At 38.0% G+C, this 25622-nt stretch overlaps 1 protein-coding gene across 1 annotated transcript in view; it reads left to right on the top strand.

The window, feature by feature from the left end:
- The window catches only part of THADA (THADA armadillo repeat containing), a gene marked incomplete at both ends in the record, with an annotated part of 151528 nt that overhangs the window by 115123 nt on the left and 10783 nt on the right, over nucleotides 1-25622 (top strand). The window contains 5 exons of the mRNA XM_079550771.1: nucleotides 5116-5525; nucleotides 5831-5952; nucleotides 7697-7769; nucleotides 9582-9726; nucleotides 11743-11877. Of these exons, the coding sequence (XP_079406897.1) occupies nucleotides 5116-5525; nucleotides 5831-5952; nucleotides 7697-7769; nucleotides 9582-9726; nucleotides 11743-11877 (885 nt within the window). The remainder of the gene's footprint in view (nucleotides 1-5115; nucleotides 5526-5830; nucleotides 5953-7696; nucleotides 7770-9581; nucleotides 9727-11742; nucleotides 11878-25622) is intronic.

Here is a 25622-nt window from a genome sequence, read left to right as displayed (position 1 = left end):
AGGAAATGTAGGAGACAGGAGGTGGACTTGTGGCACAGACATGGGAGGAGGAAAGGAAAAGTGTTTTTGAAAAGACGGGGTGTGCAGTAAATGAAGGAAGATAGAGCATAATATTGGTAGGATGCTGTGCTGAATTGAGACTGTGGAGAAGTGTTAGAAGAAATAAACAACTACACGGGAGAGAGAAACTGGTTGTGGTTGTTAAAATCAGTTTAAAATCCTGTCCTCCTGTGAAGATGGAAAGTGCTCATCCTTCCGTTAACTTATTTCAGGTTCTCTTTAGATTCCAGTATTTAGCAGTGACTGACAAGCACTGCTTCCATTGTTTTTTTTTTTTTATGGTTTTCTATCTATGCAAAACAAAGATGGAAAACCTGGTACTATTCAAGAGAGAAACCATAAGAAAAAATAATCTCAGTGTCCAGATCAAATGCTTTTTTTTTGTTTTCAGAAGTTTCATTTATATTACAGCAAATGCAAAGGGATGCTTCTGTCAGCAGCAATTCATTATCAGTAGGTTCTGGTAGTTCCTCAGGTTTGTAGTTTTGGATTGTGTTGGGAGTACTGATACTTGGTCTCTGATGTTGAAGTATTGCAGATGTCTTTAAAACATCCTACTTAAAATATGACTTTCTCCTGATCATAAACAATTATTCAGTTCTACACTGTTCTTTTTTCCCTTTTACCAGTTCCCTACGCGTTCTTTTTTCCCTCCTTCCAGTTGACTTCTCTTAAACTACTTTTAATAGGAACGCAAGATATGAAAAAAGGTGCATTTCCTTAGTATTCATCCAGGAAAAAATCTTCTTAGCTTTGAAGCTTCTTAGCTTTGTTTTAGCCATCCCTATATTCGTGTGATCTCCTTAGGTTTGAGAATGCAAGGAATTTTAACCTCTCTTCGGTCCATAAGTTATTCTACCTGCTAGCAGATCTTGGTGAATGGTGACGCACACTCAAATTTTTCATGACCCTGTTCCTTTCCTGTAATGTATTGCAGACACAGCAGTATTTCATTTTTGCTTTTGTAAATTTTTATTGTCTGACTATACAGAGTGTCTGTAAGTTTTCTGATGTCTGTTATAATTTCTTCCCTTTTCTCTGCTTTGTTCTTGTCTTCTTGAGCCTCTAGTAGGAAGATGGCATGGGTGTTCAAGGGGCTACATACAGGAGTTGATCTCTGTATTTATCTAAAACAATTAAATGTATAATAATCACTGATTTAGGGGGGAAAAAAACAAACTCACACAAGAGAGATGTCGAATTGGCAGCCTGAATAGTCCATGTAAAATCATCAAGTCTTAACAAAATATATAACCAGTACTGTATATCAGCTGGCAAGGTGATGAAGCAACTCTACATTTTAAATGCAGAGAGAGTTCACATGATTTCTGTCACATTGGAACATATTGTAGAATCTGAGATGAAAAAGCAGCTGAATCTTCCATCAGCTGACAGCTTGTTAATCCCTGTACAAGAAAGTATTTCTGTCTTTATGCATCTATTTATTCCATCGTCTGTTCTCAGAATAGTCCCTCCCTGCCACTGCTGGGAAGAAAAAAAGAAAGCAGACAAGTAATCATAGAAGTTTTGCAGCCAGTTGCAGAGGGTACAGACTGCAGAGATGACTAAATTCTGGGGAGATTTTATAGCTGGAGATTTGTCAGGTTCTTATAGTTCCGTTCTGCCCCTATTTCTTTCCTGTTTATTTTCAGATGACCAAAGATTTTTTTAACTTCATATAACTGACTGAATATTGGTTGATCACATATAGGATAAAAAAGCAAACTCTCAAACCTGCCCCCAAAAATGTGAAGTCCCCTGATGTCTAAAAAAAAAAAACAAACAAAACCTTATGAACTAGTTTAGGGAATGCATATATTAAGTAAGTGATCTACTTTCTTAAGTATTTGTTGTTTGTATTGAAGATATGGATGTTGGATGCTTATTGCAGTGTTGTTGACTTAAAGGAAATGAGGAAGACTGTGAGATGTTTGTGAGGAGAACCAAATGGTTGTGTAAGATGTGTCCCTTCTTAGAAGTGAGTCTTCCTGGCCCACACAGATGAGGCAATCCATTAAGAGGGAAAAAAATTAATCCTCTTAATTCTTGGTGACTTGGTTTGCATCTCTTGGCCTCCTGGATAAGACTGCTTGTTGCCAGGATCCTCAATTGATCAGCCAAAATTTGTTCGTTCTTCTCGCAGCTGCTGGTTGTTGAAATTCTAAAATAATTTTTTGTTTGTAAATAAAAGTATGTCTTTACTGTGTTTTAACAGCAGTGCCAGACATTTACTTTGGGAACCAGTGTGGTTTTTGGGTTTAGTCAGATATTTTAATATAAGCCAAAGAAAAAGTGTTTACATAAACAGAAGACAGAACATTTACATGAAAGCCAGGAAAGATTTTTCAGTGATAAAGTTGAAAGCAGAAATATTTCCTCTGCATTGTAATAAGACAGGGGTTTTCTTTCCTTCTGTATGTATTTGTGTGGAAAAAGTCTTGGAGAACATGCAGACCACAAGGTGAATATAGAAGGGTTTGCATTATAGAGTTCGAAGGCTAGGCAAATATGCAGAGAATTGTACTGTGCTGCCAGTTGTGCTGTTAAGGCATCCAGTTTTAAAGAGCCCCTCTGTAAAATTGGCTGTCAAATCTTAATTACTGAGGAAGACCAGAAGTCATCTAGTGACTTCCAAACCAGAAAAAGCAGCTGATGCACAGAAAAAAGGATCTGTAGCAGAAAAGTATTACATTGCAATCTTTGCTAGCTAGCATTTCTGAGAGCTATGCCATGTTTTTATATGAAATTAATTTTCCCTCCAAAGAAGAAGACAGAATGAAGTTATTCTGACCTTATAAAATTTGAGTGAAGATTTATTGCATCACATCTGAAACTCGGTGCATGGCCAGCTCCTGGCCTTTATGCAGGGATCAGTGCTCCCTTGGGTTGCAGGCTCTAGTAAAGTTGGCAATATTGGCACAGACAAAATGAAAAACACTCGCATTCTCATCATTCATCATTTCTGCCCACCTCGTACTGCTCCTCTTTACTTTGCCCCTTCAGCTTTGACCCTTGCAATCTGTATGTTTTCTTGTTACTTCCTTGCAGGTATCCTAGCTATACCTCAATGTTAAACAACACTAATAGGAAACCAAGGGGCTGCTCTTGCAGGCCTTAGGAATACATACGTGGTAAGGACAACTGAGGTAGTGGAATTGTCTTTCACCAAAATGCAGCAGGTAGGAAGGTCCAAACCTGATGGTGTCTGTTTTAAAACTGTTGTCTGTGGAGTACAATAAATCACTGGGACCACAGCCTAATCCCTCTCCAGGGCAACCAGACAGTTCAGAAACTAAGGAATTCTGGCAGCTGGATACTTGTTGTGTGACATAGGTATTAATACTAGTTTATGCCGTAATGCTGGTTTTAATTGCCATTCTGTTTGGGAGGGGCTTTGGAAAACGTAGCAAATAAAATACACAAATTTACATGATATGAGATGGAAGCCATCTGTGTCACCTAGAGGATTACCCTGCCACAAAAGCTCACAGTGATATTGCAGTTTCTTTGACTACATCAAGCCCGTTCAGAAAAGAAACTGTAGTGAAAATGTGTATGACAGAACTAACGGTTAGGTAATATGTCTGAAAATCTTTTTCAAATACCTAATTTCTTTGAAGCTTGTCCAGAAGTACTTGGAAAATGCTTCTGCCTTGCATGCTAGACAATCAAAAGCATGCCAAGTTTCTATGTAAATGTCAAACATGCTAAGATGACTTTGAAAAAATTTGAATATGAAAGAGCAGGATATTTAAGTGTAAATAGAAGGATTAGGGAAATGTCTTCGAGGGCAACAAAACAGGAACCCATATTTGTACTGCAACTTTGTGTCAAATTCTGGATTTTAATGGTAAAATTTGGATAGGCTTGTTGGCAGTACTCCTATATCAAATGTCTTGTAAATATTGTAGAAGTCTAGCCAAATTTGCTTTAATCTCTACATTTACCTTTAATGCATTTTGATACAAGAAACAAACTTCTAACGTCCCTCAACACCAGTTTCAGCATGGTTCTTTTCTATGCTTGGGGTTTTCTTTATGATTGTCCCCTATTTCACATTTGTGTTTGAATTTTGTGGGATGTAGCAAATTTGTTTCTTTTCACTACAAGCTATACAGACATCTAAACTATACAAAAGTCTTGGATTCCATACTGTACAATTACTTGTTCCTGCTCATGATGAACTCAAGGAATGCGAGGATTTCATAATGTCTGTGTGAGAGAGACCTGTCAGTTGTTTCTTTCTTTCATTTTGTGTCAATATTGCCAAATCACTGGGGCCTGAAACACTCTGGCACTGCAGACAGCACTGATCCTTCTGGTAACTCCAAGAAGTGGTGATGCAGTAAAGTGCTGTGCAGTCTGGGGAGGTTGCACCAGTGTGAGTGACCAAAATGCTCCTGCCTTCATGTATGAGATGGACTTCTGCATAATTCCTTTCTTTTTTCTTTTTTAGCTGTAGTAAATGTTCAAAGTTAATAGGCGTAGGGTAAGCATACTGGATTTCTTTAATCTGTAAGTTCATTAGATTAATACACACAGGATAGAACTGAGTGGTATCCTTTTCTGACTGCAGCTGTGCAAAGGATGGACTTTCAGACAGTGGCCATGTCCTTATTTCTCCTGACTTCAACAGCAGCTGGATAGGCTAACAGAGCATTTTCACTTTTAGAGCTATTCTATGAAGGGTGGTATGATTGTGCAGTTGTATTTGTGTGTTTTGACTTTCCAAACTACCTGTACTTCTATTCATATATATATATATAGAAGTATGTTTGCATCAGTCACTTTCATCACATTTTGAACAATTTATAGTTTTCAGAAGTCTATTTTGTTTGTATTCAGACATGAACAGACATGCTATCTAAGAAAGCTGTATCATAACTCAGAATTAGTTTTAAATTAAGATTTACATTTTTGTTTTATTTCTGAATTTGCCTAAGAGGCCTTTTGCATACTTGACAATTTTCAACTTCAGAATCACTTGATTGTCTGCAGCAGATGGTGACATCGTGTATTGGTCAACTTTACTTAGTTTACTAACTCTCTTTTCAGGAATGCAGTTTGTTGAGTTTTGGGAAGAGGTGAACAGAGTTATTTCAGAATCGGAACTGATGACAGGTATTCCCTACTTGACTGCAGTACCTGGATTGGTGCAGTATCTTCAGAGCATCACCAAACTTGTAATATCAGTGCTGTCAGTGACATCAACTGCTGACATCCAGAGTAGCAGTTCACCTGCTGCAATGAAAATAGTCAAGCCATCATTGTCAATAGTTCATCTCCTTCGCAATGAGTTTCATGAAGTACGTCTACTTGCACTGGAAGCAGTACTGCTCTGGCAGAAAAAAGTGAATGCCAAGCAGACTGCAAGAGAAGGAGGTGTACTGTGTTTGCTTGTTGATTTGGAGGGCATTCTCCTCTCAGCGGCTCTGAAGGAAAAGAATCTTGAGTGTTTTTACAAGGTAGGAGAGTGCTACTTTATTGATGTTTAATGTGTTTTCAGTAAATGATAGTCTTAATTTTTTACAAGTATGTTTCAAACATGCATGATGTTTTTTAAATACTCTGTGTAATTTTTTTGTTTATAAAAAAAGGAGCTTTGCTGTAATTCTGCAGAATGTTCTTGTGTAAAAGTAAAAACTTCGTTCCTTTTTTAGCACTGCCAGGGAAACCTTCTCAGAGTGAGGTTTAAGTCAATAGAGTGTCAACCTCAAATACATGTGTTCACTAGGACTTTTTGCAAATCCTTTGTGAATTGTGTGTGCAGGTGCTGGAAATTCTTTATAATATGGATCTCAGAAACGTGCTTCCAAAGACTGAATGCTCTATAAAAATGAATCCAAATGAGTTCTTATCCTGGAGCTTAGACATTGTGGATAACTCCAGCAGGTATGGTCTGCCATGTGTATTTAAATACTTCCATTTAAGATACTCAAAATGTTCAAGTGCTAATTGATTGGTGTTAGAGCTATCTTAAAAATTCATGTTTCAGAAAAGTGAGTGTGGCTTAGTTTGAAAAAAGAAAGTTCTTAGGTCTTTTAGAGAAGTTAGATGTGATCAGAATTATTAAAAAGGCCTTTAAGTTATACTGGTGAGGACTCCATAAATGCCCAGCAATACACTTCATGAAATTTACTACAGCTATTAGATGATAGTCACTGAAAGCTGCTCTTTGCAAATGGTTATCAGGGAACACCATAATGGTTGGAGTTGATGATTCAAACATACATGAATTCACTGTGAATCTGCCGTTCGTTCTATTCTGATTTATCCGTTGAAAGTCTGTAGAAGAGCCAGACCAAATTCCATTTGGATTAGCAAAAAAGGTTGAATCTAGGGATTAAAACCATACACCTGAATGGTCCTCACAAGATTACTTGAATTCAGGGTTTGTTTCTTCTGCATTGTGGGTATCCAGCAAGGCTTAAATTTATGCAAGTAGTATATTCCATCCTGTAGATTTGATGTGTATTCTAAGTGCTGACGCCTGTTTTTCACATCAGGACACAAGTATGAAGCCAGGACAAGGTTTGAGTGTACAATGGGAGATTCAATTTTCTTCTCTTATACTTTCAGACCTTACACAGTTACACAGTGCCTGAAGTCTTAACTGGACAAGACTGGCAGCTCTTCCTCAGGCTTTTGAAATTGCAGTATATATTTCAGAGAAATTGAGAATCTGAGCTGAAGTTCAAGTGTACAGCATCTTTTTGAATATGCCTGCAGAAAAACCAAAGTGTTTACTGTGTGCTCCACTCTGTCAGTGTACTGAAACAGCACTCCTTCATCAGGCTGCTTCTGCTAAGTCAGCAGAAAATGCCAATGTTTGATGCCCTGAATTAGTTACTGGGTCCATCTATTCATAAAAGAATGGACAAATCAAGTGAAAGTATACAGGCATGGAGAGCCTATTTCTATTAGTGGTGGTAGACTCTTTTTGAAGTTAAATAAAAATCATGCCCCACTGTTACCAATGTATAATATTTAGAATATAAAGTGTAGAACAGCATGATATAGCTGTGCATATATTTGTCAGGTTTAAATGATAGTGTGCAGAGTTTACTTCTGGAATGAAATTAGATACACATGGTGAAATAACACTGGCTGGTATTGTTGAAGAGGGAAATCATTGAAATAGCAGACCTTAGTGCTCAGTGTTGCCATTCCCTGCTGAGAGACCAGCCTCTTCAGGATGTTAACAGGCACCATCTCCTCTAAGACCCTGCTGGGCAGGATGGAGGCTCAGGAGCCAGTGGTTGGTGCATTGTGGTGACATTTTTAGCAGCTGTGGAAGAGGGATTCCTGGAATGTAACTCCAGCTCAACGGAATGCTTTTGTTTATCATTTAAAATAATGTCTGGTTTCTTTGACTCAGGTTCCATTTTCAAATTTGTTTTTCTATAGGAAGTATGTAGATAGAAAAAACAACATGAGAGGTGGACTAAGAGCATATTACATTTGTATATTAACTGCAAACTTAATTAGAGTCAAGATCTGTAATGTAAACTTAGCTTGCAAAATACCCTTGGTGATAATCAGGAAGGAATCGAAGTAGGCTGTGTTTCTTCTAGAGATGAAAAGATGGCAAAAGTAACTGCTTTGTTTTGGCATGTTCTTCACCTTGTTTTCTCAGCACTGAAGTTCAAAGCATGGCTTTCAAGTTTGCCTCAAAGTTGGTTGTACATCTTTTAGAGAACCACCAGCAGGTAAGTGGAACCGAGCAGCCTAATGATTTTGTAGTTGAGGAGTTTTTGGTAGCAGAAGTAGTATGGCTTCTCTTGGTCGTGAGTCCCAAGTTTGTGTTCTTCTGTGTCACTGTACCTTTTATGGCTTTATGTCTTCTCTGAGCACAGCGCTGTGTTCTGAAGTGAACCCTCCACCAATGTTCTCTTAGTATATCCCTTTGAAAGTAATTCCAAGCTAAATACATGAGTAAATTTTTCTGATGGATTAATTTCAACTTCTGATAGCATCCAAAGTAGTCATTCTAATGTGGAAAGAAGAACACTTGCAGCAATTAGCACCGTGTACTGAATTAATTCCATGTCTTACAGTGCAACTCTCTGTGGCTTCTGTTCACTGGGGCAGCAGGAGAGTAGTTTCTCATTGAATTTTCTATCACAAATTGAATAAATATAATAAGCCTTGTAAAAATAAGACTCTGTTTATCAACTATTTAATTTAGATTGTTAGGAACACAACTTCTGCCTCGGATTTGTTTTGATTTAAAATAGTCACTCTGTGACATCACATATATATGCACAGAGCAGTGCTAATGCAGCTTTTAAGGTTAGAAAAGTTTTATTTTTTACGTTTTCAGACATACAAAAAATACTTCATGGATATTTGATTTTTTTTTCTTATAGCCTTTATTTTTGTATGAAATATGCAGCAGAATCAGTTCGCAAGTATGCTGTGCAATCTTCTGTCTCATTAAAAAAAAAGGCACAGAACTGCACATAGGAATTGGAAAAAATAAAATGAAATATGTTGTTAATTCTTTTGTTTAAAAAAGGCAAAACGCAAGGACTTCAAGTCATAAACAATAAAATAACCATATAAACTTGGGTTCACAAATAGACTTGGGACATATCGTTGCTATGAAGTTTTCTAACAATTTATGAAGAGGAGCTAGTGAAAAATTCTGGCACGATCTGAGCTGTTGTAATGCTAGAACAACTTCCTCTAACAAGCATGTAAATCATGGGAGACCTAAGACATCTGTATGGAGAGTGCTTTCTGCTTTATAAAGGATCAGGTATGCTAGGAGTTTTACATCTAAGTTTCTTTGGGCTTACATTCAGTTTATGCATCTGTAGGAGGGATTGCTTAAGATAATCCATGTGTCCAGTTAAATCTAGGGAACTGTAATCCCTGATGAGATTTTCACTTTGCTTAGCCCAGTACAAAATCTGCAGGACACGCTCTGTCTCTGTGCTGTGCTTTGCTGAAACGCACACACTTACCACTCCCAGGGAGCAGAGCACAAGAAAGCCTTCATTTGTCCCTTGATGAGTCCCTGTGCACTGCTGTGCCTTTTAACTCTACTCTCTTTGTTGCTAGTTCTCTTCTCTACCTTTTTTACAGATGCAGCTGCATTCACCTACCGCTTTATCAAGCACTGTATTGTTACCAAAATGCCTACGATTGACTGCTGCCATTCCAAATACATGTGCCAACTTACACGTAGGGTGCTCTTGGAAATTGCTTTCCTTCATTACAGTCCAGAATACCTATCTTTGGCTTTCTTTTATAGAAGAATTGAGGATACAAGGATGTTTTAACGTAGTGAAGGGACACCATGAGTGTGTTGCCTATGAGTGCTGGTATAACCATAAGATAATCTTCTGTCTTAACTGTGACATAGTCAACTTTTGAATGGATGCAGGTATCACCACGTTGGAAAAAATGCATGAACTGATGGGTTGTATATCTTCAGCAATTTGTAGTTTAATGGGATAGTGACCAATGATACGGGGTGGTACGGCTTGCTTCTCCGGTATGTTTTGTGCTTTCAGGTTTCAGAAGAGGTCTTGAAAACGTGGGTTCAACAGTTAATTTATTTTTGTGGAGATGAGCAGGAGACAGAGATGCTGCTAGCAGCTGCTGAAGTACTTAAAAGTATAGCATCACTACTTCTGATCAGTGAGAAGCTTGTTCTTGGTGAGTAGTTTGAATATTGTGGATCTTTCCTAATGAAACCCAGTAATATATGACTCAAAATGTATTATGTACATATGTATGTACACCATTTGTACATAAACAGATCAAACAAGCTATTCTGAAAATTTTAAGAGGACAATGTACTAAATATTATTTACTCAAACTGTAAGTGTATTTAAATCCTGGTAGAAAAAGCTCTTGTAGAGCTTCTTTCAGTAACTCTGCAGAGAGGAATGTGAGGTGCTATAATATCTCCAAGCCACTGTACATGTCTGCACAGATTTCACGGCTTCTTCTCTGACCCAGACCTTTCTGGCATATTCTGTTGGTGATGTGGGCATACTTTAGTTTAACACTGTGAGCAAAATAAAGCTGTGTTGGCTGAATGTTGAAATTAAAGGGTTCAGTCTAGAAATGAGGAACAACATGTTCTATGATGAGAATGATTAGTAATTGGATCACATTATACTACAAGAGGCGTAATTATTTGTTTTAAGTTAACGAAGCTAACCAACAAAAATCTTCATAGCTTTTTCAACAATGACTGAGAAGCAAAGTTATGTGAAATTGTGTGGTCTGTTGTACAGAAGAGGTAGGATTTTGTTTTGTTTTGTTTTCCTTTTAAAAACCCCAACCCATTTTTTGTTTCTCCTGTGAACGCAGACTAAGGGGATTGTGTGACTAAGGGGCCAGGAAATACCCAAAAAAGTATTTATCTACCAGGGTAAATAAAAGCCCCTAAGGTGTTAGTGGACAGCCATCTAAATTGGCTCTTTGTTCTGAAAATCAGACCTGGGGAAGAAAGATGGAGAATCAATATGCTATAAAACCTAGAACTTTGAGTCTGGAGTTCTTCACAACTGTGTATCAGTCCTTCCATAAGCTCCCTTTGAAGTACATTCATTAGAGAAGGAAGGCCAGCACAAGTCAGTGTGGCCTGGATTGCCTCGTTTTTCCTTAATGTTGTTTAAGAGTTCAGAGAAAGTCTTTCTGGAAAATCCATTTGCAGGCTTCCACCTCTCTGGCAGGTATGATAACAACTTGTCTAGGTGGGAAAGCTGGCCATTAAATAGAGAATAGAATATTTATTCTGCTCCAACTATGCCAGTATAAGACAATTATGTATGGTGTGCTAGGAAAAAGCAATTTCTTTCTGAAATAATTATACTCTATATTCCCAAATAGGTGCTATTCCCAAATAGGAAAGTTATGTGAAATATGGGAATACTTCTGCCTGTGAAGTTAAGCCTAAAGCAATTCATTTTGGCCAAGCAATGAAATATATTTAATTGTCTGACTAGCCTTGTAATACGAATCTCTGATAGAACTGTTGATAATACATTTGAAGCAAACCAGAGCAGCAATGAAGCGGGCACTTTGTTCTCTGTGATTGCCAGAAAGTGATAGCATCTAATAACTGACTGCCTCCAAAAGGGATGTTCCAGTGAATTCCTTTCATGAGGATGCTCAATGAGAGCTGGAAAGTCACTATATCTTAATCATACGCCAGCAAACAGAGGAGTACAGTCTTGTGATTTCTGCACTACATCTAGTCATCCTTTGTTTTCATGTTTCTTGTGGGTGATGGCATTTCTGGCCAGCACCACCAGCAGTATCTGAACAAAACTTGGTTTAACAGCCCACAGGCAGATCCCAGTGTGCTAGTGGATCTCTAGCAATAAAACTTTTGCCAAATAGGAATTATGTACTCCTAGAAACTGTAGAAAATTCACAGCACTCAAAACTTAAAGTTCAATACAGAGCTATCTATTCTTTGGACTGGATCTGGAATGGTGTGATCCACTGTTTTAAACCAAGCAGAATCAACCACCTAAAATATACAGAAAATATTTTTGATCATCTTTTCAATTGTCTTCCCAGTGTATTGCTAATGCATTTATTGTTTCTCTGTTTCAGTGTTTCACTGAATTTGTCAAGTGTGCAGAGAGAGTTCCATAATTATTTTGAACGTGTATAAGAAATGGAATCCTAATTTTTCTCCATGTATATGTATAGGTCTCTCTGATACCCTCGCAGTGTGGAAATGTGTGGTTCTCCTGCTGCAGAATGAAGATTTGGTAGTAAGGGATGCAGCTGCTGAGGTTCTACAAGTGGCACAGATTGAAAAAAAGAGCACAAGTGGATGTTCAGGTATGCTCACTTATCTTCACTTTTAAACAGTATTGGATACTTGAGAGACTGAAGTATTTCTCTTCTTATCATAAAATTCTTCCTAACTGTAAAATAATTCATGTATCTCTTGAACACGTACCATGGAAGATATCAGTAAGTTGAGATTTGACACCCACCATGCTTTTATTATTTTGTTTACACTGCTCTTGATGTAATTTGCAAATGGTTATATGGATGTGTACAGAAGATAACTACAGTATTCAGCTTTATGGGTCACGCTGTTGATGAGTCAACTATAACATAAGAAATAATGCAGAAAAGTCTGTAACACAAGTATTAGTCTAATACAGTGCAATGGAAGGTGCTATTTGAAACCCAGATTATTATAATAGCCTGATCACAGTGCAACAGGAATCTGGGAAAACCGTACTCAACTCATTGATTCATTATTAGACCTTGAAATCCTTTTAGATAGAGATCAGAGATCGACAGAGACAATTCTCAGCACACCCACAATGTGCTTTCAAGGACAAGGGCCCTTTGTCTGTATGCCCTAGTTTACTCAACCATGTTAATTTTAAAATAGCCACAAAGCTTGAGTAGGCTTAACTAATTAATGTGTTTTGCTTTGAGAGTCTTTGCTGAAGCATTCTTCCTTGTGTTGTGAATAAATAAGAATTTGCTACCAATCTGTTCTCGCTCTGGTGGTCCCTATGGGTCTGTGCTATTCAGTAATGCCTCCACCAGCTTGTCTGTAGTCAATAAAATGTAGTCGACCTGCTCCACATGCTGGACTAGTGATAAAGCATCTCTGTGGTTAAAACAAACACGGCAGTATGAGTGTATGTTTTCTACTGCTGGAAACAGAAGTAGCTGTGAATGCGCTCAGGCGGCAAATACAGTTTTGAGCTGGCACTCAAAACTGTAGGGATTTGGGGTAGGAGAAGGTAAGAGAAAGGATGTATGCAAGACAGCTTTCATCTCCCTGTTAATTCCTGCAGCTCTCTCATCACAGCTCTGACAATTTATCTGGCCCGATTCCTGTGTTTTGTCCCTTTTTCCTTGTATCCTTTTGCCAGGGGCTATTCCTCTGTAGCTTGATGAGATGTTCAGGGCTCTGTCCTAATCATTAATACTATGGTCATATCAGTACTTGCTGATATAACTTACCACTTGGTAAGTAGAAGAGGCCAAAATTGAAGAAGTAACATCAGAATTACTTTTTAGCTTCAGTGTTCCAGATCAGGATAGGGATTTCATTCCCTAAACTTACTTTACCTCCTTAGTTGTACTGAGAATACTAATATGCATATACCATGAATAGCAGAGTACACTGCTTTTGAAGATACAATCCAGTTTCTTTCTTCCTCCATTTAACGTTTTTATTATTGTTCCTGCCTGTGAACTTTTTTCTGTACTAAACTCCTTTATTTCTCTGTGCTTTGCCATCTGCCTTTCACAACAGGAGCACACTGACTTTTGCTAGATAAAAGTAAACTTCACCTTCAGTGTTTGCTACTTTCTTTTATGCCCTTTGTTTACATATGTACATGTATGCAGTATGGTTGGATTGTTGTTTCGTTTTTTTTTTTAAAGACATTTTGTGGGTCATCAGTGCTCTCCATCCTGGAAATTTCTAAATGGCAAACAAATAACTATGATTTTTTTTCCTCAAGTCTCATACCACTCGAAGCCTTTCCTTTCATCACAGCATAGATTCTGAAGTTTCAAATGCACTAGAATTCATTAGAAGCCATAATGCAGCTCTCCTTAAATTCTTCATTTCTTAAAATCTGCTGGATATCTTATACTGACTGACTTCTTATTTCCATTATGTGATGACAAATACATATTGTGGCGAAGTAGTATTATCATGAGATCAGAATGAAAGATGACTCAACAGATCAAAACAAGGACTGGATGACTAGAGTGCTATTTCTGTGCACTCTGTAATTGCTTCAGTTTCATTGCCATTAACACTAGTTAACATAAGAGAGTAAACAGCCTATTATAATTTTAGTGTTCTTTGTTCTTCAAACATCTTTATGCCCAAGTAGACATTATATTTCCAGAAAGACTGCACTGTTGTGAGTGTCACCTTTTACTGCTGTTAATTTGCTGCATGTAAAGCAGGAACACTGCTTATAAAATCCAAGCATTGGACTTGCCAGAGATATTGGCACAAGCGTTATCATGTCTGCTCTCCACAAAACTCTGACCTGTGTATACAGCACGTAAAGCAGCTGGCCATAGCTGTCTACAGAAGAACTGAATTGCCAGCTTAGGGAATGAACGCTTTAAGTGTTTTATTTGTCTGAGATCCAAAGGAATCTGTGTTTATAGCCTGATAACTCTGATTAAGCCTGCGGAATTGATAATTGGTACAAGCTGGTATTTGTTTTTCCTGCAGCAGAATATAGCACGAGAGTATATGCAGCAGCTGGAGTGAGTGAATTTTTATTCTGCTTTAGGAAGGTGTGTGAAGCTAGACTATTTGATATGAGTAGCAAACTCAGTTTATTTGCATAGATTGTTAATATAACCGCTATAGGACATTCTTTCTTTGACTACGTGTTGCTGAATTACAGCATACGTGTGGCAGGGTGACTGTTTCGTGTTGCATTTTCAGGTCATTTATAGGTGGCGAAACTGGAGGCAAATGGACCTTTCTGTTAGTGTGGCTTCACTTCCTGTAACTGCCCCTATCTTGTGTAATTCTTTGAAGCATTACTTGAGCTCCTGGAAGAGAATGTGAACTTGCTTGTTATTCCCTCATGGCTTTTAGTGAGGGCAAAAAATCCCATTTCCTCAAATAACTGCATAATCCATGCAGCTTTGGATCGCTCAAATGATTAGAGCAGTAACCTTGCAGAGCCTGAAATAGAGGGTAACAGATGTGATAAAAGAACTGTCAAAATTGCAGCCCCTATTTTTGAGCGAAAGGAGAAAATCTTAGAAGACTAAACTGATACACAGCAGGTCTCCTGTGCTCACTCTGCTCTGTCTTGCTCTTCCCCTGAAAGCTCCTGCTGTTACTGGTAAAGTTCATGTTTCTAATTTATTTTATTCATTCAGATGAGCTTGATTTAATTTTTGTAATTAGGTAAAAACTAATGGGAGGGTGTGGGCTAGTGAGGTTGGCTGGCTGCAGTCATTTTCTGAACATGGCAGGTCGAAGAGAATCCTATGTCACTAGAAACAAGAAAACCTTTTGTTTTGCTTGCTAAAAATAACTTATGAGGTAGTTAAGGTTTTACTAATAACTTGAACAATATAAACCCAATCTGTAACTCGAGGTATTGCATGTACACTTTGTTGTTGTTTCCTCATGCATTGAGGTGTAAACTTCTGTGGGATTGTTTTATTCTTCTTAGAATGAGGGAGGGTACAGGAAGTATTGTATTCAGTGTAAATGTAGAATAGCTGCTTTGAAATCTAATTAAATTAGTGACCCGTGGCTGTGTAAAGTCTAGACCTATTCACAAGCAGCATTGCTCATCCAGGAGGGTTACTCCTTACAAGAAAGAAGAAAAAGGAGTTTACTTTCTCTGTTGACGATTGCTTTACTGAATATCTTGACAAATCCATTTGCTAGAATGAAAGTTGTATTCACTGGTATCATTTTGCTCTAGCCTTTTTTTTTTTTATATCCAAGAAGCACTTTCTAAAGTTATAAGATTGTCAGAAATGGAAAAACTTAGATAAACTGTCTTTTTTACTATTACTATATTACATAGCTAAGCCTATGCAATCATGTTAACCAAATACATTTAGATAGCTTAACATTTGTGTTGGTAAATTACCAAGTTAAGCTTAAATTGGGTTAAGATCTTAAGCATTGTCAGCATTAGTGCCAATTTAGCTGATTTGATTCAGCTCTGACAATGTCAGAAGTGTAGACGAACAGTTTGGCTTTCAGAGCTGAGTCAACTTTTGAATGTACCTTTGGGATTGAGGCCTTTGGAACCTCTTGGTGCATACAAGCAGAGCAGCATAGTGTCGCAGCAGCATGGCTTAGAGATGAGCAAGGCTTGCAAGCCACTTTTGGGCTAATTCTAAGAATAGGATTGGATCTACGGGTAGCATAGACAGAATATGTTGCTGATTAACTCACTGGCCAAAAATGCAGGGATATTGATCCTGATCCTTCTCTTCCCATCTCTCACACTTCAGAACAAAACCATACAAGATACTCGTACTCTTGTCTCAGGAGTTCCTGCATAAAAGTCAGTGCAAAACTCTTCTTCCTGGTTGTTCCTTTCCATTTGACTTTTAACCTTCAGAAAGGTGATTAGTGAAAATGACAGATATGCTGTTAGGTAAGGGGCACTACTGGTCTGCACAGCAGATTTGGTTGAGATTCCTGTGGAAGTCATAATGTGACCTGTGGTCTACTGGCCTCTAACCTCTCAGACTAAAGGTATGGAGGAGACTCACTTTTCAATAACTTTTGTTCTGCCTATTGACTAGAGAGTGTAAATGTAAGTTAAGGGGGAAGTTAAACTGTGCTCCTGCGAGGAGAGGAAAAAAGTAATTTCATTAGATTAAATAATGAAACATTTACAAGGTAACTTCAAATTCTTTTCTATTCTTTAGCATTTGGCTGAATAGAACCTCTCCATCAATCATGCTGTCTCTGTGGCATGAAGAAAAGCAAAGCTGTTTGTTCCTTGTGCTTCTATTTTTTCTTTCCCCACACATCATGAATTCAGAAGGTAAATTCAAATAAAAACTTCTTGACTGAAAGCAAGTATATCTATCATGAAGATGTGTGCTAAAAGTCTCATGTTTGTGTTTATTGAAGGTGGGATGCATAAATAAGCCTTTAGCAGAGGTAGAAAAGGAGAAGTTAAGAAAAGATCAGACTGTATTTACAGTTGAAAGAGAAGAGATTTTGGTCAGATTTATGTTTCTTTAACCTATCCATTAAAAATCTTCTTCAGTAAATCTAAAGCTGTGCAGAAGTTCTCATACACATGTGCCCTGAGAAAATCTTGTAAATCAGTTGAAAGATAAGAGATAATGTCGGCTGTGTGATGTTAAAACCGTCCAATGGCCTGGCATTCATCGTCAGCACCACAGGTAATATCAGCAAATCATGGGTGACTGACATGATCTCAAAACTTGTACCCCAAATGTCCTTTATGACTGATCCATGAAGTCTTCCAGGACAAGGGAGCAAATTAAATCCATTCTCTAGGTGGTGGTGAAACAGCTAGGAGTAAATGCTGTGCAAAATTCAGATGCTACAAATACCGTTCTCATTGGTGGTATTCAGCTGTGTGATAAGAGCATCCCACGTAGTGCACAGGAAAATGTAAAGAAATACATTGTACTTTCATTGCTGCCTCAATTCCTTGTTGGTATTTGAAGCTGTGTTTTATTCCGTACAGTATGTGGAAACCTTGGTCATAGCAAAAGTCCATTTCTTCTAATGCATTCTAATAAAGGAGGAAGACCGACTGATGTATCTGTCCTCTTACCAAACCTGGGGAAAGATCCACCACTTGGCTATATTGCTGTGCTGGTACTGTGCCTCCCTTCTAGGGAGGCAAATGGGAGGAGTGTGGTGAATAAAAAACGAGTTGGGTTACTGTGATCCTGGACAAAGATTAATGTGTAGGGTTCAACTTTTCTCATGCATTGGTGACTTGCCCCGATGTTCAGGTTAGGCTAATAGACCTCTTTGTAAGCTGAGGCCCCAAACAATTCACTTAATTACATCTCTTAAAACCAGTTCTGGCAGCTGCCTGCCTTAAAGAAATAGATGGTAATTACCTGAACATAAACTAGGGAACTGCATGCATACACTGCTTTGAGGATGTATTAACTGGAATCTGTGGCAGGATCATAGGTGATACGTTTCCATTTCTTGATTTAAGTGAGGGTTGTGCATTCTTTTTCCTGTTTAGATTCTTTAGAGATCGATGGAGGAGTTATGAAAACCATGAAATCAGAACTTGTCTGTAGAGAGCGCCGTGCTGAAGCTATAGTGCTCTTCCAGTTGCTAACCTGAAAATGAGACTTTTAGTGCTGTGGAGGGGCAAATGCATGCAGAGGATGAAACATTTTCATTCTAAGTACATGATGTCAACCACTATCGTGTGGAAAGTTAAGAGCTTCCAACAGTTGGATCAATTTCAAGTCCTCCCAGCTGCCCTGGGTAGGAAAAAACAGCATTCCCAGAGTACTTAATCCATGAATTTTAAGCTGCCTGGAGAGTCTTTTGTAAATTTGGAGTCTGATGACCAGAAAGTTCTCCTAGTCAGATCTTGTGATGTGTCACAGGGCTCTTGGGAAGTGTGCAAAAGTCCTCAGCATTGTCAGGGCTACTGATGGAAAACTGCTCCTGGTGTTAGCCAGAACACACTGGTGTTCCTTGTGCTGGGGGCAAGTGGAAGAAAGTGTAACGTATATTTTTTTTTTTCTGGAATCAGCTGCAGTGTTTATTTTACTTTAACAGTATTCTTGATAACTGCATTCTGGTATCCAGATGCACAACTATCCAAAAAGAACTAGACCTGCCATAAAAGAGGAATTGTTTGAGCTGAATGTTAGGATTTCAATGGGAGGAGGCATTTAGCCAAATGGCCTTTGAGAGTAGACAAGACCCATCTCAGCAGAAGCAGATGATGTGATGAAGTTCAGAAACAATCAACAGCAGAAAAAGCTCGAAGTGAAGCAGTTTGTGTTGCAGAACAAGATGAAACTGCACAAGTGATAGTTATTTTATTAAGGTTGTGTGTGGTGTCTGTGTAATAGTCTATGTTAAAAGAAATACTTCCTGCTACCTCAGTGGTAAAATTTAAACACAGGCAGCAGTTTGCAGTGTTATAATCAAATACAGTGCAGGACTGTGTATTCACAGACACTACAAGGTGGTGAAAGCTCTTGGGTTATGTTAGATAAAGCATGCTGAGGACAGGAGGAAAGGTCAAACAGCTGTGAGTGTATTCCTGGAATACGCTGAAAGGGGTTCTAACAAGGGAGCTGGAGGGGGAGCTGCTGGGAATTACGAGAACGCTCTGCACTGGGAAGTGCACTAGATGTTACTGAAAAGTACCGCAGGCTGTGCAAGGTAACATCACAGATAATGCACCAACACTGTCTGTAATTGTAGGATTGTAAGTAGAATAGGGTTCACAGAGGACATGCTCCTTAAAACGTTGAAAATTCAGGCTTCTACTTGCAGACAGTACCTCTGACCGCATCTGTTTTTCCTCTTCTGTGTTTTTAAAGGTAAATACTGCTTCGTGCATATATAAGATTCAATTTAATCACAGTAAACTAATAGATGGTAATATCTGTGGTAGTTGGTGACTACCTGATGACTGTGATGACCTTACATCTAAGAAGCTTGCTCCAGAAAGCAAAATGACACGTGGTAGAGATTATGAAATATTTACTGTGGCTAGAAGCTATAATTTGGTGTTTTTTACATCTGCTGTAATAGTTCTAAGAAGGGTACAATTACAGGTCAGTTGCAAGATGAAAGAATTGAGGTTTACGAGTGTAAATGAATTCATCTGGTCTCTTTTCTAGAATAAATTTAGTCCTGTTCCAGAAGCAGATTTGACCTATGGCCTAGTTGTATGATAATGTTATAGGTAAATTCAGAATCTGTAACATTTCTTTTTTATCTGACATTCTAGTTTTATACCCTAAAAATGTGTCCTATTTTTATGAAAATTATTGGAAGATCTGATTGGGAAGTAATTTAAGTCTTTCAGATTGCATTTATAATATGATTTTTTCCTGTCTTAATGGTGACTCTTGAATAATGCGTAGATATTTTCCCTGGATGCAGAGGAAAAGCAGGCAGAAAAAGCTAGAAAATTGTCTTAAATATTTTATGTGGAAAGCTCTTTGGAAGTTACCTTTGGGCTCATGGACCCAAAGTTCATTGTGTTGTTTGCCTTTGCAAGAAATGCTAGGTAAAAACAAATTGTATTACATTACCTGCCCTGTGCTGACTACTTGTTACAGCTAAGTCACAAAGCTTTGTGGTTTGGGGGTTTGTTTGTTGTTTCCTGTAGCTGGCATTCTACACTGCTAATTCTGGGCATGCTAAGAATCAACAAAAAATGTTTAGCATCTTCCAATCTAGAATTTTGAAATATGATTTTAACAGATCTATTTAGAGACAGAACAGAGGTTCCATGACAAATAAAGGTGCTGATAGGATTTAGCCTATAATCTATATAACATTTTGCTACAGTATTCCTACCGAGATTAGAATGTATTACTTGAATAAAACAAAATATGGAAGTGTGTAACTTTTCATTCATTCATTAGCCGGCACGGGTAAAAGCTGGAGCAAATAGGGTGCTAGCACAAAAATGTCTGAGTTATCCATAACCTACAACTGTCTCTGTCCTCCTTAGACGGCTTAAGACAGAGGAGGTCACGTGAAGGAAAGCAATACAAATAGATACAGCCCAGCATCTGTGTTATTTTTGGTGTCTTAAACACCGCCCTCACAGCGCATTTGAGAACTGCGTTCTGGAAGTTCTGATGTTAAAGATCAGCGAGAGGATTGGCTACATGTATCTATCATAGCAGTATGCTTCTTAAAGGTTGACCTGGGATTGCAGCTGAAAAAATATTATGGGCTGGAGAGCTTGCAAAATTTTACAAGTTTTCAATGAACTTGTACTGTAGAAATCTAGTTCGTAAAACTCTTCATACTTAGACTAAATATATAGTACTTCAATTTAAATATTCATCTGTATTTTATATAGAAAAATACATGCTGAGAAATGTACATGTATTGCTATAGGAAGTAGTCCATTATTTCTTTGTAAAGACGTTGCTCACAGAAAACTTCATTTGGCAGCTGTGGAGAGTGAAGGTCTCTGTCTTTCTGCAACAGAGATAACGACAGTGCTATCTGTTGTTCTGCCCTTTGCATCGAACTTGACTGTAAGATAACTCCTCTGAAAGAATGAAGCTGATAGCCTGTGTGTAGCCCTGTGCAAAACACATCTGCTGCAAAGCCCCCATTCCAGGGCATGCATATATGATACTTTTTTATTAGTAATGTCATTTTCCACTGAGTGGGATTTTACCAAGGAGGAGATTATACATTTCTGCAAGCAAATTTTTTGACAGTTTGTGCATGTATGCGTGAGAGCAAGGTGAGGACCGCAAATGCCTTTGCAGACTAACCTAAACCACTGGCTTCTGTTCACATAAGTCAGCACTCGGCATTTTTAATGACCAAGATAGAACCTACCTGTGCCAGGACCAAACAGCACCAGAGAATGAAAGTTGTTTTTGTGGGATCACCAATTCCCCGAGCTGTAGACTTCCCACTGATTTGGTTGCTTTAATTAGTGGTGGGGTGGGGGTGAAGGAAGGTTGAGGGTGAAGGGACGCAGCAGGTCCTTACTTCAAAACCTAAGATGTGTAAAAGTTGTTTTCTTCTGTAATCAGTTCCAAGTGAGCTCTTAAAAGAGGAACTTGGAACTGGCTTCTGAACAAATTGATTTCTCATGCATGAGAAAGTCAAGTAGGACTTCCTTGGGAAAATTAGAAATTTAGATTTCAAGAATTAGACTTTCTGTAAAAGGCTTTTGATTGTTTGATTTCAAGCAAGACTATTGAAATCATTTCAAGGAGCAGAATGATTTATGGTAGTTGCTTACAGTACCAGCGTCATGCCACTTTCGCGTGTTTTTAATTTCATTCCTTTGCATGGTCTGTGCTGTGTTAATGATCACCTTGTCATGCTAGCAGTGGAAAAGGTTTTTATAAATAATTCCCACTGGTAAGATGAAAGTGTTAACAGAAATACTTCAGTGAAAGCCTTGATTAACTTATACACTTGGCTTGATCACTGTAGAGGTTAGACTTACAATATCTTATTACTAAGACTAATAAAAGCCATTCATTTTTTCATGTTCTATGCTAATTACACTTTTATTTTCCCTTGTACAGATGCACACAAGCTTATTTATTTTTGTATTGAAGACAACAGTTACACTTTTTAGGTTTTTCTTACTCATTCTTATAAATTCACACCCAAACAAAACCTTCTTTCCCTAATTCTAGAATCTGTGCACTGTAATACTAGAACTTCAGGTTGGTGGAGTGTAAACTTAGGCTCTTAAACATATACTTTTAAAAATGTTGGGTTTTTTGTTCATTTGGTGTTTGTTGCTATTTTTTAATTACTGAATGAATCGGTTGTGAACAAATCTCCCAGTTTAATTCTGTTATCTAATCTTGAGATACTTTGAATATGCAGAACATTTTCCATATGAATCAAGCAGCAGTATTAACACAACAGAAGTGTGTTTAGAGCAATGCTACATATTAGTGCAGTACATGTAAGTAGCAGATAGTAGCTGAAGTTGCATAAATCCTGCTGAACTTCTGTGGATGTACTGAGTGATGAAATTTGTAAGGTTTATGAAAGTTAGCATGTAACTGTGTTGGCTGTAGAATGCTCAACTTAACTTGCATTTGCTGTAAACAAGAGAAGATTGATTTTTCATCTTCTATTTCCTCTTACTGAAAGCTCTCTGTCTAGTGTACAGACATTAAGAAACACGATATAGTATACAAATACTCCATATTCTATCACTACTGCATCTCAGAAGTGTCAAGGAAACAAGATATATCTCATCTTCTGTGAAAATTAAAGTGGTAGCATCAAAAAAATGGTGTTATTGAACAAGTGAAGGGTCTTTCAGAAAAGATATTTTCAATATTGCTTTCCTTTTTCTAAAGCAATGTGTGTTGTATAGACCAGTGAAATTAGGCAAGATCTTACTGAGAAGAGAAATGGTTTCTTAGGATATATGCCAAAGTAGAGAGGACTTGACTGTTTGGAGCCAGTGACTTCAAACTCCTCTAATGTGAGATTGGTGCAGACCCAGGAATGCAAATAAAACAGGATGTAAGGAGATCCTGGAGATAGGGGATCTCAGGGTGAAATATCACTTAAATACATGAACTGAATCCTGTGCTGGTCTACAGAACACAGTAGTGGTTTCAGTTCAAACTCCCAGAAGCAGCAGAGACAATATTTGCAGCTCTTGCTTTTTAGCTGCCTTGCTTTGTATTGTGTTGTAAGTTTTGGCATGATTATCTCTGTGGAAGGTTGTTACAGAATAAAGGTATATTCTCTAAAGCAGAGGATTTGACATGATTCTCACAAGTAATGGTGAAGGCTGTGATACCCATGGCTGGCTATAGCAGGATACGGTCTTCCCTGAAGGAAACTCGTTTTAAACATGTAGAATGAAAAATAAGACATTAAAGACATAAGTGTCTGTTACATACACACGTCAGTGTGGAGTTTAACTGCACATAGCATTATTTATTTAAGGAAAAGTTCCTTGAGCAGTGAAATAAAGAGAGCTTTTTTGTTTTTTCCTCATGGATTTGTTTTGTGTGGATTTTCTCATGTCTGATCACTGAAGTTTCAACTTTTGCTAGGTCTCTTTCTCTATGCAGCTGGCTAGTTACATAGAAACAAGCCAAAATATTTTGGATTCCTTTGCCCTTTTTTGACAGACTGGGGTTGAAATTGCACAGCTCATTCAGAAGTTGTGGTGGGAAACCACGTACACAAAAGCATGCCTGCTGATTTCCTTATTATTATTTTAAAGGAACAAAAATCCCTTTGATGTTGTTTATTCTTGTAGATTGTCAGTGTGATTGAATAAAATATAGCAGCACTGTTATTGTTTCTGTGCACTGAGTGCTCTCTTCATCTCCACCTGCCCTCTGACTTCATCCTCCCAATTTCTCACACCTTTTCAATAGACCTTCCATTGACTTCTGTAAATTTAACAGCCTATTGCTTTTCTGTCTCCATCTCCTCTTTAAAATTTGTCTTGTAAATTAAATGAATTGTGCATGAACTGTGTATTTTTGTAAGCGAGGCTGATGGTCTGTTGTTAGGTTACCTGACACCTCTCATTATAAAGCCATGTTTTTCAGATACTTACATTAGTTCTTAATAGTTGGTATTGACATTTTCCATACTGCAAAGATATATTTTTTTCTTACTACAGTACAGGCAAATCTATATATGAAACTGTATGCAAAGTTAGGGAATCATGTCTTCTTTATGCAGATTACAAAAAGAACTGAAGGTCTTTTCTTTTGAATGCTATAATATATTTATGTTTTGGAGCAAGACACTTTGATGAAATATGTGCAAGAGTTGCTGAGAAAATAAGACCATGAAATGTTTCAGTAGGGACTTCATGGAGTCTAAAAGCTAAAACCTCCAAAGATTTTTGTGCTCAATAAACAACTTACATTTCTCTGTTCCTGCATTGCTTACTTGTGTTCCCAGTGGGGTTATTGAATGTGCCATATGCCAGGAACACAATGCCTCAGAAGGACTCTGCAAGTGTTGCTTCGGGTAGCTCTGGGCCAGGTTGGGCTTAGGTACTTGAAATGAAAACCTGAAATGTGCTTTCATTAATACCTATGGATATTGTTGTTACAGCAAAATATAGAGAAACTGGCTATCATTTCTGGTTATAGAATGGATAAAAGAGACCTCAGCAAAATTCTGTGGGCTGTTGGAAAAGTTAAGATGAACTATTGAGAGTTCAGCCTGGTTAGGTGAGGAGCCTTGTTCTTTTTAGTGCAAGAGGAAGGCATAAAGGAGAAGGATCTTCCATGAGGATTGTGGTGAGAGGAGACTGGTCTGGCTTCAGCAAAAGAAGAATGTAGGGAAGAAGCAGAATGAAGATAAAAAGGGAACTCTCCAGTATTTTGGGAGACAGCATGACTGCAGGTCACCCAGAGGCTGAGTGTCAAACCTAGAGTTTTCAAAAGAAAAGGAGGACTTAAGTGGTCAAGATAATTAGACCTGCGTTGAGATGCTATGGAATTGGCTGCCTGGGGCTAGATAGAAGACATAGGAGCTGTGCTATCTGTACACCTCACATCTCCTGTGCTGTTACCATTTGCTCTTACTTCAATAGCTTTTAGTGCAGATGTCTGAGGGGTCAGACTTGTGATTTCATTGTTTTTCAGCTCATGAGCCTCAATATAATGTCACATTATTTGGATATGGTATAGATTTCTTTTTCTGCTTTGAAACTTGGAAAGTTGTGCAGTCACACTGCTGTCTTCCCATCTTCTCTACACTAAGAGCGCTGGTATGATTGCAAAAGCCAAGAATCTAAAGGATAGGAAATGCAACCTTCATTCAAAGACGTTGTGCTGCATGTATAATAAGGCAGCAGGGGCTATCTACATTATCACAGGATGGCTGTTTGTTTGTTTTTGTCAGTGGGTTTTTTTGTTTGTTCTGTTTTTTCTTTTTTTCCTCCCCAAAAGTTCTTATTCATTCAACAAGACAGATTTGCTCTGATGTTGAATCAGGAACATACAGCATAGGAAACATCTCTAACAGCATTACCTCATTTGCAGAGTGATAAAGTAAGACAGGATCACAAGAAAGAACATGCCAAAGCCACTTAGTATTGCTCTTGTGATTAGCATTCTATTCCTGCCTATCCCAGAGAGCTGTTTTGTGCAGGTAAGCAAGTTATTTCAACCAGTTTAGAAAAGAGGTCACTAGCTTGCTGACTGCTTACCTTGGTCCCTTGGAGGCATGAGTTGCAGGAGTTCAGAGCACACAGAGTAGAAGCCAGAGGCAAACGAATTTTGAATATTAAAACATGGGATGCTGAATAGTCAGAAAACAAGTCGTGAAGCCTCAGATCAGTCAAGATTTTTAATCTTAATCTTCACATCTCTCTACATACAGAAAACAGATCATGTCATTT

The sequence above is a fragment of the Tetrao urogallus genome (assembly GCF_951394365.1).
Source record: "Tetrao urogallus genome assembly, chromosome: 2".
Classification (NCBI taxonomy): Eukaryota; Metazoa; Chordata; class Aves; order Galliformes; family Phasianidae; genus Tetrao; species Tetrao urogallus.
The sequence above is the reverse complement of the archived record's forward strand: the minus strand, read 5'-3'. Positions and strand labels throughout refer to the sequence as shown.